Source organism: Acanthopagrus latus, chromosome 14, assembly GCF_904848185.1.
Source record: "Acanthopagrus latus isolate v.2019 chromosome 14, fAcaLat1.1, whole genome shotgun sequence".
NCBI classification, from domain to species: domain Eukaryota; kingdom Metazoa; phylum Chordata; class Actinopteri; order Spariformes; family Sparidae; genus Acanthopagrus; species Acanthopagrus latus.
In genome coordinates, this window is record NC_051052.1 from 19995264 (window position 1) to 20008285 (window position 13022).

The window sequence follows — 13022 nt, forward strand, 5'->3', positions numbered from 1 at the left end:
CGATGGTGGATATTATATGTGATATCACACAGTCTGAGATGGAGTCTGTCACGCTGCTGAAGCTCCGGCTTCCAGAAATACAGCGTTAAGACCCCAGATGAAAATGTTTTCCTTCTTCCAAATCAGCAGAGAGACGGATATCAGGCAGCGGGTTGTATAAAGTTTGACAATCTGCTGTTCTCGGATGATGTTTTGAGTCGTCTGTCGTCACCTGTAACAGGTGAAATGAGAGAATATGTGTCTGGTGTTTAAAAAGAATCTGCTCCGACAGAGGAAACAAAGCCGGAAGCTCAGGTGGACGATTCAACAGAGTAAACACTGAGCGGAGACGGTGTCTGGTGTCTCCAGACATACATGGAAGGATCATTTTACAGACCTTAAACATGAGAGAAAATAAGATAATCCTCTATTAGTCCCACGCAAGGAAATTTGCAACCGGGGTACTGAAAGCAGAGAGCATCAAAACAGCAGCAGATACAATATAAATAAGACAGAAAAACTGGGCCGTGTCCTCGTCTCTGCCGTCTGCTGACAATTCAGAATTGATTCTCAGCTGTTCTGGTTCAGGCTCATCCCCACAAACCCCCAAAACACACTGAGAACCTGTGTGTAAAGTCTGAAGTCTTCTCTTTAGTTCAGGTTGTTTCTATATAAATATTATTAATGCGCCATCAGTATCACAGTCTAACTGACTCTTTTCTTCCAGGATGATAAGTTGATCCTCGACGCTCCTTCCTCGCAGCCCAGAGCCAGATCCAAACGCCAGCGCAGAGACACGACCAACGACCTGCTGGAGCTCGTGGTATAAACACACAGCATCAATATTTTGTGATATTTGACTAAACTATCAGGTGGAGGTGCAGAAAACTACCTTTACACTTGTCCACCTTTTAGATAATCATTGTAAAAGCAGGTTAATCCATTTATTGGCATCATGTTCTTAAAATGACACTTTTTCTAAGCCCGACTCGTTCACTGTGCTGCTCAGTAATTTAACCCCTTGCTTCAGACAGGAAAATTACAGGATGTGATCTGTAATAGACACGGATCATTCAGCATGACGTACACTTCCAGAATATATAATTATCTTCCATATCCATCACAAATAAACATCCAGAAATCTGCTAAAAATATCATCATGAAGAGACAATTCAGGACTTGCCTTAGAATTAACACATTTTTAAGATTTCTCCTGAATCAGAGCGATCCAATCAAAGCTACGTTTACATCCATGTGCACACTGCAAACAGGAACTGCTAATGCTTAATTCTGCATGATTTTAATGCCCTCATAATGCTCTTAAATCGACCTCTCTCCAGGTGAAGTTTGGTCACGGCGAGTGGAAGGTTGGTTCAGTCTACTACGCCAGAAAAGACGACATTCCTCTGGCCATCATCATCCCGGCAGTCATCGTACCGATGCTGCTGTTCATCGCCGTGTCTGTCTACTGCTACAGGTTCAACAAATCATCAAATTCTCACGGGATTGTACGTTTTATTGGTCTGTGTTGATCGCTTAAACATGCTCCTGTGGCTGTGCACCGACAGGAGGAAGAGTCAGCAGGCAGAGCGAGAGTACGAGAAGGTGAAACACCAGCTGGAGAATCTGGAGGAAAGTGTTCGAGATCGCTGCAAGAAGGAGTTCACAGGTACGCGCTCGTCTGTCAGCTGTGAATTTACACAACTAAAGCTGATAAAACTGTTTCTCCAAGGTTGACTCACAAACACGTATTTATCTACCACTTTAAAATATGAAGTGTGAGGAGCAAAAGAAGAAAACGTGCCTGACAGCGAGCTCGAGAAGACCCGCGCTTTGGTTTCCGTCGTCTGATCCGAGCAAGCAAACGCAGCACAAACTTGAACTTTCCTGTCAGCAACTTGTCACACGTTGCATCCACAGATTAAAAGACGTCCGCCACTTTGACAGTTTATCTCCATAACGTGAAGTCCTGCCAGCACGATTCAGCAGAACGGAGCGTTGGCTCGTACATCAGAAACTCCCCCTCCTCCCTCCCTGCAGGTCTTCTTGGCGAGCTCGCTGGACCGTTTTCATCTGAGTGTGACAGCTCTGTTACTGAGCTCAGGGGTCAGCACACTCCTCGCATGTCAGACGATTTCTTCCGGAGAGAGATTAAGAGAATACTCGATCAAAAGTGCTTCAGCTGGAGCATCTAAATCAAAGATGCACGAGTTCAGAGTGATCGTGGAAGATCAGAGAGCGTGATTAAACATTTGCTGATTCCTGTGTCAAATAATATCAGAGAAGAAAAGATGAGATATGACAATTCAGAACTTGCCTGAGAATCATCTCATTTTAGGTTTTCCTCAGTATCAGAGTAATCCAGTGATAGTTGTCTGAACATCCGTGGTTACACTGCAAACAGGAAGTGCTAACAGCTGATTCGGCACTTTTAATGACAAAATTAGAAGTATTGATCTCATGTAATGATGGATGAAGGCAGACTCATGATTTCTGACCAGCAACAGGTGATTTTTCTGTCTGAAGTAAAAACTAATTGAGTTTGTCTCTTAAAACGAGAGTTTTGTAAAGGGAGTCTTGAACTGGAACGGCCACTATATCCAGATTTTTGTTCGTATCAGCATCAGTCGTACTCACAATAAATATAACTGATTGGACATTTGATTATTCCTCTGTGTCAGATCTGATGATTGAGATGGAGGATCACACCAGCGACCTGAGCGAGGCCCGGATCCCCTTCCTGGACTACAAAACCTACACCGACAGAAACTTCTTCCTGCCCTCCAAGGACGGCGCCAACGACGCCATGATCACCAGAAAACTACAGATCCCAGAAGCCCGGCGGGCCATCGTGGCTCAGGCGCTGAACCAGTTCTCCAACCTGCTGAACAGTAAAACCTTCCTCATCAACGTGAGTCTGAAGCTCCTCCGTCGTTCTGCGTTTCCCTCTTTGTTTTCATCTCATTCAGACTTTTTCTCTCTGTCAGCGTTTGCAATTTATTTTTGATTAACTAACAGAAAACCTTGTTTTCACATCCAACAGCAACAATAAAACATCTGTCAGCTGGGAGATGAGATGATCACTTTCACAGCCAATTTAATATCTCTAGAAAGTTATAATAAAAGTCAGACTCTTATTATTCTGAGTATAAGCAGATCCGTCTGCATCTACTGGGGTATTAAACATGATAAGAAACAAGTGGTGGCTGAACGAGACCCCATGATGTGGACCAGGTTCGGTTCATCTGGGCCTCTCATTACTACAAAAACTGGATTATTCAGTCACACACACAGTTTATTATATTCCATATTATATATGGTGCATTTAAGGAAAAGGTCTGTTTCTCCATACACTGGATTTCATTGACAAAATCAGTCGAGTCGTCCTTGAATTTGAACGACTTTAATAAGATATTTAGATGCTCAGGTGTAATGTGACGATGCTTCAAACTTAAGAAGCCGCCTTCCAATGTCTTTAAAGATGGTACGAACAAAAATAAACTGAGAATAGCAGGAGTCCTAGTATAGATCCCTGTGCCACACCCTTTATATGATCTGACTGGTTCTGATTGGACCTTGACTCGTCTTCTCTGCTCTGTAGTTCATCCGCACGCTGGAGAGCCGTCCGGACTTCAACGCCCGAGCTCGGGGTTATTTCGCCTCGCTGCTGACGGTGGCGCTGCACGGAAAACTGGAGTATTACACGGACATCATGCGGACGCTGCTGCTGGAGATGATGGACGAACACGTGCAGAGCAAAAACCCCAAACTGATGCTGAGGAGGTGAGAACGGGGCGGATATACGGCGTTTATATGACCACGATATACGTGTTTGTTTTTATTTACACTGTTTTGTTTTCTGTAATCACAAAAAAACACGTTTAGACTGGCAGAAAACTGTCGTCCTGATCGTTTTTCTGTTGTTTTCTCGGTGTGTGTTTGTGTTTCTAGGTCAGAGACGGTGGTGGAGCGGATGCTTTGTAACTGGATGTCCATCTGTCTCTATCAGTTCCTCAGGGTAACACACATTCTCTCACTTGTTCTGTGTTGTTTTTATATTTCCGTTTCTCTTCGACGTGAGTTACAATTAATTTCCTCTCCGTCTGACCTGTTCACTGTACCTGTGTTATTGTATCTCCCTTCTCCGTTTTTGTTCGGAGTTCTTGTACAAAACATCGTGTTTCAGGTTTGTTTCCTTTCCTTCAGTGTTTTCATCAGATTCTTGTGAAAGTTAAAGACCAAAACGTCACCAGTTACTTCTCAGATTTAGATTTGTGTGTTCTTAAAATGTTTTGTTACATGTAAAACCATCCGATGGTCTCCGCTTCACAAATCCTTTAAATGATTCTGATTATTTAATAGAGCGTATACCTCCGCCGAGGCTCACCAGTCCCCTTTAATTAAATTAAGGCTAATAACCATTTAATATTCTGAATCCTCATCATCTCCTGATGTTAGCTGCATGTTTCTGTCCCTAATTTCTTGAGTGTACAGCAGCTGAACAAAGACTTTCCTCGTAGAAAACCCATTTAAATCCTCCAGATCCTGGTTTATATTTGGATCCGCATTAAATTGTACTCACACAAATATAACAGCCACTTAAACACGCCTGTATTATTCCCTGATAGATAAACAAAAAATGTTTGAATTTGATTTGCTGCACCAGACCTCTTTTGAAAAAGCTTTAAAATTTAAGGAACTACAGAAGGAGGCAACATGTTTTGGATCAGCGGGTGTTTTCAGAAAAGACAGACACCAGCTTCCATCGAATGAGTCCGACTCTGTTCATGTTTCAGGACACGGCAGGTGAACCTTTATACAAACTGTACAAAGCCTTGAAGCACCAGGTGGAGAAGGGGCCGGTGGACGCCAAGATGAAGAAAGCCAAATACACTCTGAACGACACGGGGCTGCTGGGAGACGACGTGGAGTACTCTGTGCTGGTTAGTACACAAACGCCGTCGAACACAAAGAGACACGTTAAGCGTCTGATGTTTGTTCATTCTGCACACTTTGAGTTTGTTGTGCGTCTGACGGGTGTGTTTGTGACGTCAGACCCTGCAGGTGTTGGTGCACGGGGAGGGACCAGATGTGACTCCGGTGAAGGTGTTGAACTGTGACACAATCTCCCAGGTGGGTGTTTGTTTTTCTGTTTTTAGAGCTTTGTTCACCGCTGTCTGCAGCAGGGGGGAGGATTTTATGACACTCGGCCCCTGACAGATCAGGATAATGTTGTGTTTTATTCCTAAATTTAGTAACCTGATGTAGAAATTTGAAAAACCTTAAATTTTTAGCTTCAAGGTGATTAAACAAACCTTCACATCAGGTGGTGTAAGTCGACAGGGAGGTGTGAGGATTCGTCCCTCTGTGACTTTTCTAGTTGTGATGCATGAATATGAGGAATGATTTTAGATTTTATCTTAACGCTGTCCTCTCCAGGTGAAAGAGAAGATCATCGACCAGGTGTACAGAAACCTGCCGTACTCACAGAGACCGAAGGTGGAGTGTGTTGCGCTGGGTAAGAAACCGCTCAAAATGTATTTAAAACACTTTCAAAACGTGATAATTGTTCATATTTTGTTATTGTGTTGATATTTATTGAGGGCTTTAATATCCAAGGTCACAAAACAGGTGTTTGCCACCTCCTGCAGGCCGGCGGAGGAACTGCAAGAGGCAAAATAAAACAATTTAAATCCGATTTGCCTCATTTTGATGGCAGATTAGTTAATGAGAACGTCAGATATAATAATACTGTTTCACACAGTCTTACTCAGACTGACTGTAAAAGCGTTGAACACTGATTCAAATGAATGTAAGTTAATCAGAGAGATAAAGAGTGTGTGATGAAACCCGAGGGAAGTTATTCTGTTACAGCAGCCCACATGTAACACAACACACAACAACATCATGAGACACTCAGACAGATAATTAAATGTACAAGTAATTAAATCCAAAGATGTCGTCGAGACCCAAGAGCAACAAACATAAATCAAGCGCACTCGAGTCTAACGTTGGTTCTGTCGTCCGTCCACAGAGTGGCGTCCCGGCTCCACGGGTCAGATCCTGTCCGACCTGGACCTGACCTCCCAGAAGGAAGGACGCTGGAAGAGACTCAACACGCTGGCTCATTACAACGTGGGTCTTCAGTCTGCTGCATGTTTGTCGGCCAACAGAATGTGCAAAAATGAAATGTTTGGCACAAAATCGTGTCTCTGAAAAGCCTCCCTCAGTCTGATGTGTTCCTCTGAGAGGGAGGCGGTGTGATTGTAACATCACCTGTGAGCGTGAGAGCAGTTTCTCACTCTCACCTCTGTGATAACCAAAGTTGTAATTACCTGCTGCTTTTGTGAAGTCGATGCAGCGACTCAGCAGCGTGTCGCGCTCCTCCTCCACACTCTGGATGTTTTTAATCATCTCTGCGTCCGTGTGTCGACTGCAGACCGCCGAAAACCACCAAAACCTTTTTTAGTGGAGGGAAATGTCGAGCCACCAGAGACTCCCCCGCCTGACATTTAAAACAAAGTGTTTATTGAGGGAAGACGAAGAGTTCGGTCCGAGTGATTCAGGATTTAATCAGACGGGTTTAATGATGTCTCGTCTCGTCCTGCAGGTTCGGGACAACGCAACGTTGGTTCTGTCCAGAGTTTTGCACACGCAGTCCTTCCACCAGCACCAGGACAGCTACGAAGAGAGTATGCACACACACACACACACACACACACACACACACACACACACACACACGTTGATTTAAATATGAAAAATTCACAAAATCTAAAAGCTTCTGTTCTTTGCATTTAAAAGTTCAGAAAACGTCAAATAACAACTAAAAATCAGATGGAACAGCGTCTCATATTTCACCCCGTGGCAACGTAACATACATGATTAACAACCAGCGAGCTACAAATTCAAGATTTTGACTTTCATGTGCCTTAGATAACATTAGAATAAGATCTTTAAACATTATGAAAAGGGTAGAAATCTCACAAAATTGACAGATTGTTTCCAATTTTTTGTTTGTGTTTTCTGGCCTTTTGTTAAGAATACATGTAACGCAGTTGTTGCTGCTCTGAGAGAAATGTTTCCACTTGTCTTCCCAAATGTTCCCATTCGCAGATGAATCCCCAAATTCTCCCGTGGATGCCAAAGCAACTGTCTTCTTCTGACAACACTACACTTTCCTAACATGATGAATTTGGAGATTATTCTCAGACAGATCATTTAAAAACTGTCCTCGATTTTTCAGATGTCAAGTGTCAAACATGTTGTGAGCCTGATTAGATTCTCATGCAAAATAAATCACCATGAAATCACTTTGAACAACTCAGAAAACTCTCTGCTGGAGGACGACAACACGTTCCACCTGGTGAGACCCGCAGACGAGATCGATGAGGTGAAGTCGAAGAGAGGCAGCATGAAGGACAAGGCGATGACCAAAGCCATCACGGAGATCTACCTGACCAGGCTGCTGTCTGTGAAGGTAGGGCTCCGAGTGTGTGTGTGTGTGTGTGTGTGTGAGAATATGTTTTATTCAACAGCTGTTCACTTGACAACAATACAAACTCAATACTTTTTTTCTGCCATCATGTTTTTTGTAAGTAAAAGTCTCTGTTGCAGCCAAAAGTTTAATTTTAAGCACGAACTTGTTAGAATCTGTTTGTGTGTCAGGATGAGATAATAATCCGTCTGTGCTTTGAGCTTTATATGTTTCTACGTGTTATTTTGTTTTTTTTTCAGGGCACCTTGCAGCAGTTTGTGGACGATTTCTTCCGCAGCGTGTTGTGTTCGGGCTCCGTCGTCCCGCCGGCCGTCAAATACTTCTTTGACTTCCTGGACGAACAGGCGCTGAGACACGACAACGTGGACGAGGAGACGCTGCACATCTGGAAGACTAACAGGTGATCCTCTGAGCGACAGTCAGTTATTTTCACTTTTTGCATCATCATTCAAGACCCAGTTATTATTAACTATACATTGTATAGTAGAAATATATGATGAATGTGTGTTTTCTCTGTACAGCAGTCTGAAGCCCAAATATATTCAAGTTGCAAATCCTCCAATTTTAGACAACATCTGAAAAGATGGGAAAATTGTTAAAATATGTAAATGTTTTGCGTCAAAAGTGTTCCTGAAATCTTAATTATATACATTAGCGTGTGTGTGATCAGTATCCGGGCTGTAACTCTCCTCTGATCGCCCTGTCAGAAAACGACTCTGACGGCTGAAACGCGCCTCGTTCACCGATGATTCAACGTCCGCCAGCTTCTCTTTAAAGTTCCTCTGAATCTCAGCTGGAGAGATTCGACCGGCAAAGAAAACCTGCTAAGAGAAATAATTACACGGCCTCTCAAAGCTGTGTGTGTGTGTGTGTGTGTGTGTGTGTGTGTGTGTGTGTGTGTGTGTTATACCTCATCAGCTGAACGAGGGTGTAATTACGTCCTCGCCGCTGCTCAAGCGGCCAGTCGCCGACATGAAAGCCCGACCTAATCGTCAGTCTGTTATCAGGACGGATGAATGATGACAGACGAAGACGAGACAGAAAGATTGTTTTTCTCCTCACTTTCCGCTTTTAAACTGGCCTTGAGCTCCAGCTGTCAATCATCCGGAAAACACACACACACACACACCAACACGATGGACGATGAAATATTCATCAGCTGAAGTGAATTATTGAGGAGGGTTGTGGTCTGCGGAGGTGGAGACGGCAGGAGGAGATGAAAGGATGGAGGGAAGGAAGCGGTGTCAGCGGGTCTTTAAAAAGTCTGGAAAAGTCTGAAATTGACAGCGAAGGAACGTAACTGAGTACAAGTTTGGTGTTTTCTGTCTCCTCAGCTTGCCTTCGAGGTTTTGGGTGAACATCCTGAGGAACCCTCACTTCATCTTCGACGTCCACGTGACGGAGGTGGTGGACGCGTCGCTGCACGTCATCTCTCAGACCTTCATGGACGCCTGCACCAAGTCGGAGCACAAACTCAGCAGAGTCAGTACACGCAAATAAAGATCGTGCAATCTGTTTTTAAGAGTCAGGAAATGGATCGCACCTCCCCGCTCTGTCTGCAGATAAACACATACGTCACTGCAACAAACAGACGTGCAACAGCTCACAAAACTGAGATGACTTTAAGGGAGTCAGCTGCTGAATGACAGAAAGAAACGTCTTAATGTATTTAATGCTGAATTTACAAGAAGGCAGAGCTAATTTAAAACTTTACATAACAAAGTTTTGCAAGGTTTTGAAAGTTTCTCTTCACTCCAGAACTCTTAGAATTGAGTGATTTGTTAAGGGAGTCTGGTGATGCTGTGGTTACTAGTTCCATGGTGTTTATACAGTGAGTTTCTAACATCAGCAGGCTGAGACAGACAAAATATTTAGATTACAGTGAACCTCATGGACGCCTGTTGTTGTTGTTGTTGTTGTTGTTGTTGTTGTTGTTGTTGTTGTTGTTGTTGTTGTTGTGGCGTCGTCTTGTTGTCTCATGAGTCTGATGCCACATTCAGAGTCTCCTTCAGAGGAGCTTCTTGTCCCTCTAAGATAAGACCATCAGGGGAGCAAGAACCCCATAAAAAGCTGATCAGATGTCGAAGTTTCTGGCCTGTTTTTGTTTACTTTTGGCGATTTGTTGCCATTAAAAGTCGCCGAATTATCTTTCGATGCTTCCTGTTTGAAATGAACCCATGGATGTTCAGACAGCTTTCAGTGGGATGATATGATACTGAAGAAAAACTAAAAATGTGAAGATTTTAAAGCAAGTTCTGATGCTTCTTTTGTCATGTTTTCTAAGCCGTATCTAAAACTGAAAGCACACCCACAATGCTTCACTGCTGTCAGACGTCTCTGTGGGGGAGCGGGGGTTAATTAGGACCTGAACCCTGGACTGTTTGAACATCACACACTGATGATAATTAACAGTGCAGGAGCACAAAGGGAGGATTTTCTCTGTTCTCTGTGCAGTGAAGTTATATTACAAAGTTCTGGATGTTCTGAGGAGCCTGAAACTGATCTTACATCTGTTCTTTCTCTCTGCAGGAGTCTCCGAGCAACAAGCTGCTCTATGCAAAAGAGATTTCAACGTACAAGAAGATGGTGGATGAGTGAGTTTGTAGCATTACAGTTTATTTCCTAGTGTCAGGAACATGCTTTTATTTGCATGAATGAGTTTTAAAATCTTCCACTATGTTCCTCGGAGGCCTTCGAGGTGTGTTTGATGCTTCCCTGAGCAGTAGTCAGACATTAATAATTAATCTGTAGCTGCTTTCACACCTGTAGTTTGGTTCATTTGGTCCAGACCAAGCAGAAAGAAATGACACATTCATGCATTTTATTTCTGGTTCACACTCACTTTTAAAACACACGAACCAGCGGAGGTAAACAGGAGTTCACACACACTTTACAGGTCGATCTCTGATTGGTTGGATCTGTCATCCCGCATCATCATCAGTCAGATTCAGGTGACTGACAGCAGGTCAGCCGGCTCTAATGTGTGTTTGTGTTTTTCTCTGCTGTCACAAAGAGATCAGGAAGCGACAACTGAACTACTTTATTCTAACAATTAGCAGAATTATTTGACTGCATGTTGTGAATATTGATAAATAACAAACCAAATGATATGCATGAATATTTACACAACTTCAACAGATCGCTTCCTGATCAGTTCGCGATCAGCAGCTGGATTTATTAGTATGTCAGATTTGGAAATAATGCAAAAAAATCACAGATGTGCCGCCAATAAATTCTGTGGTTCTGTTTGTTTTCACACCACAAATAAACCAAACCAGAGACGAGATGAACGCACCGGGATTCATGACACAGAAACAGGAAATATGCAAGTTTTGAATAAAATGTAAATATGTATATTATCTGTGTGCACAGTTATTACAAGGGCATCCGACAGATGGTTCCAGTCAGCGACCAGGACATGAATACACACCTTGCTGAAGTGTCCAGGGTAAGAAACTCCTTCTGACTGACTGCTGTGTGTTTTTATACTTCACAGCATTTCAGAAGAAAAATATTGTACATTACAAATTTACATAGTAAGATTTAACGTCTAAAACATGTGATGACTGCGAGAGATTTAATAACACAACAGTATTTCAGTCTTCAAATATGTCTCATACTAAAACCAGCAAAGTCTTGATAAATTTAAAGATATTTTAGCGTTTTATGATCTTGCTTTTTTTCTCTTCAACCATTGAATTAACATAAAATCTGACTAGCTATAAGTTTGTGCTGATATTTTGAATATTACAGCCATTCCTGTGAAATCTGCCTCATGTTTGAATTGCTGGATCTGAACTGTTTTAATTCGTATGATTTGTTTCCACTCGGCAGCAACACACGGACAAGCTGAACACCCAGGTGGCCTTACATCAGCTGTACCAGTACGCCAGCAAGTACTACGATGTGGTGAGAAATGTCTTTCAGCCGGAAAATGTTAACGTTTACAGAATATTTAGTTTATTTAAATATGACAAAATCTTAAATGTTGTGTCATGGACTCCCTTCAGATCATCCAGTCGCTGGACGAGGACCCCGCAGCCCAGAGCAAACAGCTCACGCTCCGCCTGCAACAGATCGCCGCCGCCCTGGAGAACAAGGTCACCGACCTCTGACCTCTGACCTCACGGAGGGGTCGAGGGGGCGGAGCTAACGGCTACTAAAACACAGGATGTTGTTTTCCATTTAAGGACTCAGAGGAGGAGGATGAGCTCGCGGACTCTGCCGAATGTTTTATCCATGTGATGACTGAAGTGGGAGGGGCTAGTGGACCCACAGGAAGCTGTCGACCATATATGGACAGAAAGGGGGAGGGGCTATGGACAAATGAAGTGTTAAAGTGGAAAGTGAAGCGCTGATATCTGCTACAGTTGTACGGCTTGTTTCCACTAAACAAATACCGCGGAGGTATGCAAAATGACCGTTAAATGGCTGCAGACGGTGAAATCAAAGGGTTATTTTTTTAATCGTAGCTCGGGCGTTCGGTTTGTGTAATCCTCGAGCCTGGCTGTTTCTGTGTTAGCTTCTCTACACCACAAATTTTATTTTATTTTTTTCATTTTAAGGATGGAAGAAGAAAGTGCCACACAAGGAATGAAGAGTGAAGATGTTTTTTGGACTGTTGAAGTAACGAGACATTACCAAATATTTTCTTTTTGATACTCAGCCCTTTGGGTTGGACGTTGCGGCTGCTCCAGGACGCTCTGTGACCACTTTTTCCTCATCGTACTTACAACGAAGTTTGTGAACTGTGGATGTAAACACTGATCTGAGGTCAGTTTTTCTGTCTGGTAACCAGGAAATCTGACCTCGTCAGCAACGAGGCCTGAAATGGGTGATGTTTTACCTTGAAGCGAGCTCAAATTAAAAATAATCAACCAATGAAAACCCACTACGGTACACACCACTGGCCAATCGAGGGTCTTGGTTTGTCTTGATGACACGATTAAGGGAGTGAATTCAGGGTACGAAGTCCAAAAATCAGTGATAGACTTTTCTTGTATCACGGCCAAATGTTGTGTTTCATATCAGATTATATGCGGTATGTGTTTCTACGCCGATGACTCAATTTCATCCTGTTCAGTTCGTTTATTTTTCTTTGTACGCAGGCATGAAGCAGCGGCTTTGTGTTTCCATATACATGAGATTCATCTTTTTAATGGACAGTGCCACTTTTTTTGTTCTTTCATAAAGTGTTAATCAGGGTCGTCCATTATGTCACATCGTGTGCTGAAGTGTGTGTGTATGAGTGTGTGTTCAGTAGTTACCGACGCAGAAGCCACTCTGTTTTTACTTTCTGTGAAAAATCATGACTGCCTAATAATCACGTGCTCTAAACAGCCAAACACATTTATCTTTTAAGTGTGATTTGTTTTAGTTTTTTAATCTGTGTAATTTCACTTCACGTTCATATATAACGCTGCATTTTTTTTTTCTGCTTTTTAACTGCACACATAAAGAGAGAAATGACTTTAAGTGTCTTCTGAAGACGAGGTACCAGGGTCATTTAAAAAGGCTGAAAATAAATGTAGAATTAAGGTGATTG

At 42.8% G+C, this 13022-nt stretch overlaps 1 protein-coding gene across 2 annotated transcripts in view; it reads left to right on the forward strand.

Annotated features, from left to right (window-relative positions):
• Nucleotides 1-13022, forward strand: part of plxnb2a (plexin b2a) — a 153195-nt gene extending 140173 nt beyond the window's left edge. Inside the window, exons 27-44 of one of the 2 annotated variants that reach the window (XM_037121159.1) lie at nucleotides 707-802; nucleotides 1320-1456; nucleotides 1548-1648; nucleotides 2661-2890; nucleotides 3581-3762; nucleotides 3931-3997; nucleotides 4776-4922; nucleotides 5035-5112; nucleotides 5419-5497; nucleotides 6014-6114; nucleotides 6590-6671; nucleotides 7308-7459; nucleotides 7717-7877; nucleotides 8812-8959; nucleotides 10007-10071; nucleotides 10850-10925; nucleotides 11312-11386; nucleotides 11488-13022. In XM_037121159.1, coding sequence (XP_036977054.1) covers nucleotides 707-802; nucleotides 1320-1456; nucleotides 1548-1648; nucleotides 2661-2890; nucleotides 3581-3762; nucleotides 3931-3997; nucleotides 4776-4922; nucleotides 5035-5112; nucleotides 5419-5497; nucleotides 6014-6114; nucleotides 6590-6671; nucleotides 7308-7459; nucleotides 7717-7877; nucleotides 8812-8959; nucleotides 10007-10071; nucleotides 10850-10925; nucleotides 11312-11386; nucleotides 11488-11592 — 2082 coding nt within the window. In that variant the 3' untranslated portion in view covers nucleotides 11593-13022. The remainder of the gene's footprint in view (nucleotides 1-706; nucleotides 803-1319; nucleotides 1457-1547; nucleotides 1649-2660; nucleotides 2891-3580; nucleotides 3763-3930; nucleotides 3998-4775; nucleotides 4923-5034; nucleotides 5113-5418; nucleotides 5498-6013; nucleotides 6115-6589; nucleotides 6672-7307; nucleotides 7460-7716; nucleotides 7878-8811; nucleotides 8960-10006; nucleotides 10072-10849; nucleotides 10926-11311; nucleotides 11387-11487) is intronic. The other variant, XM_037121160.1, reaches the window with a different exon arrangement.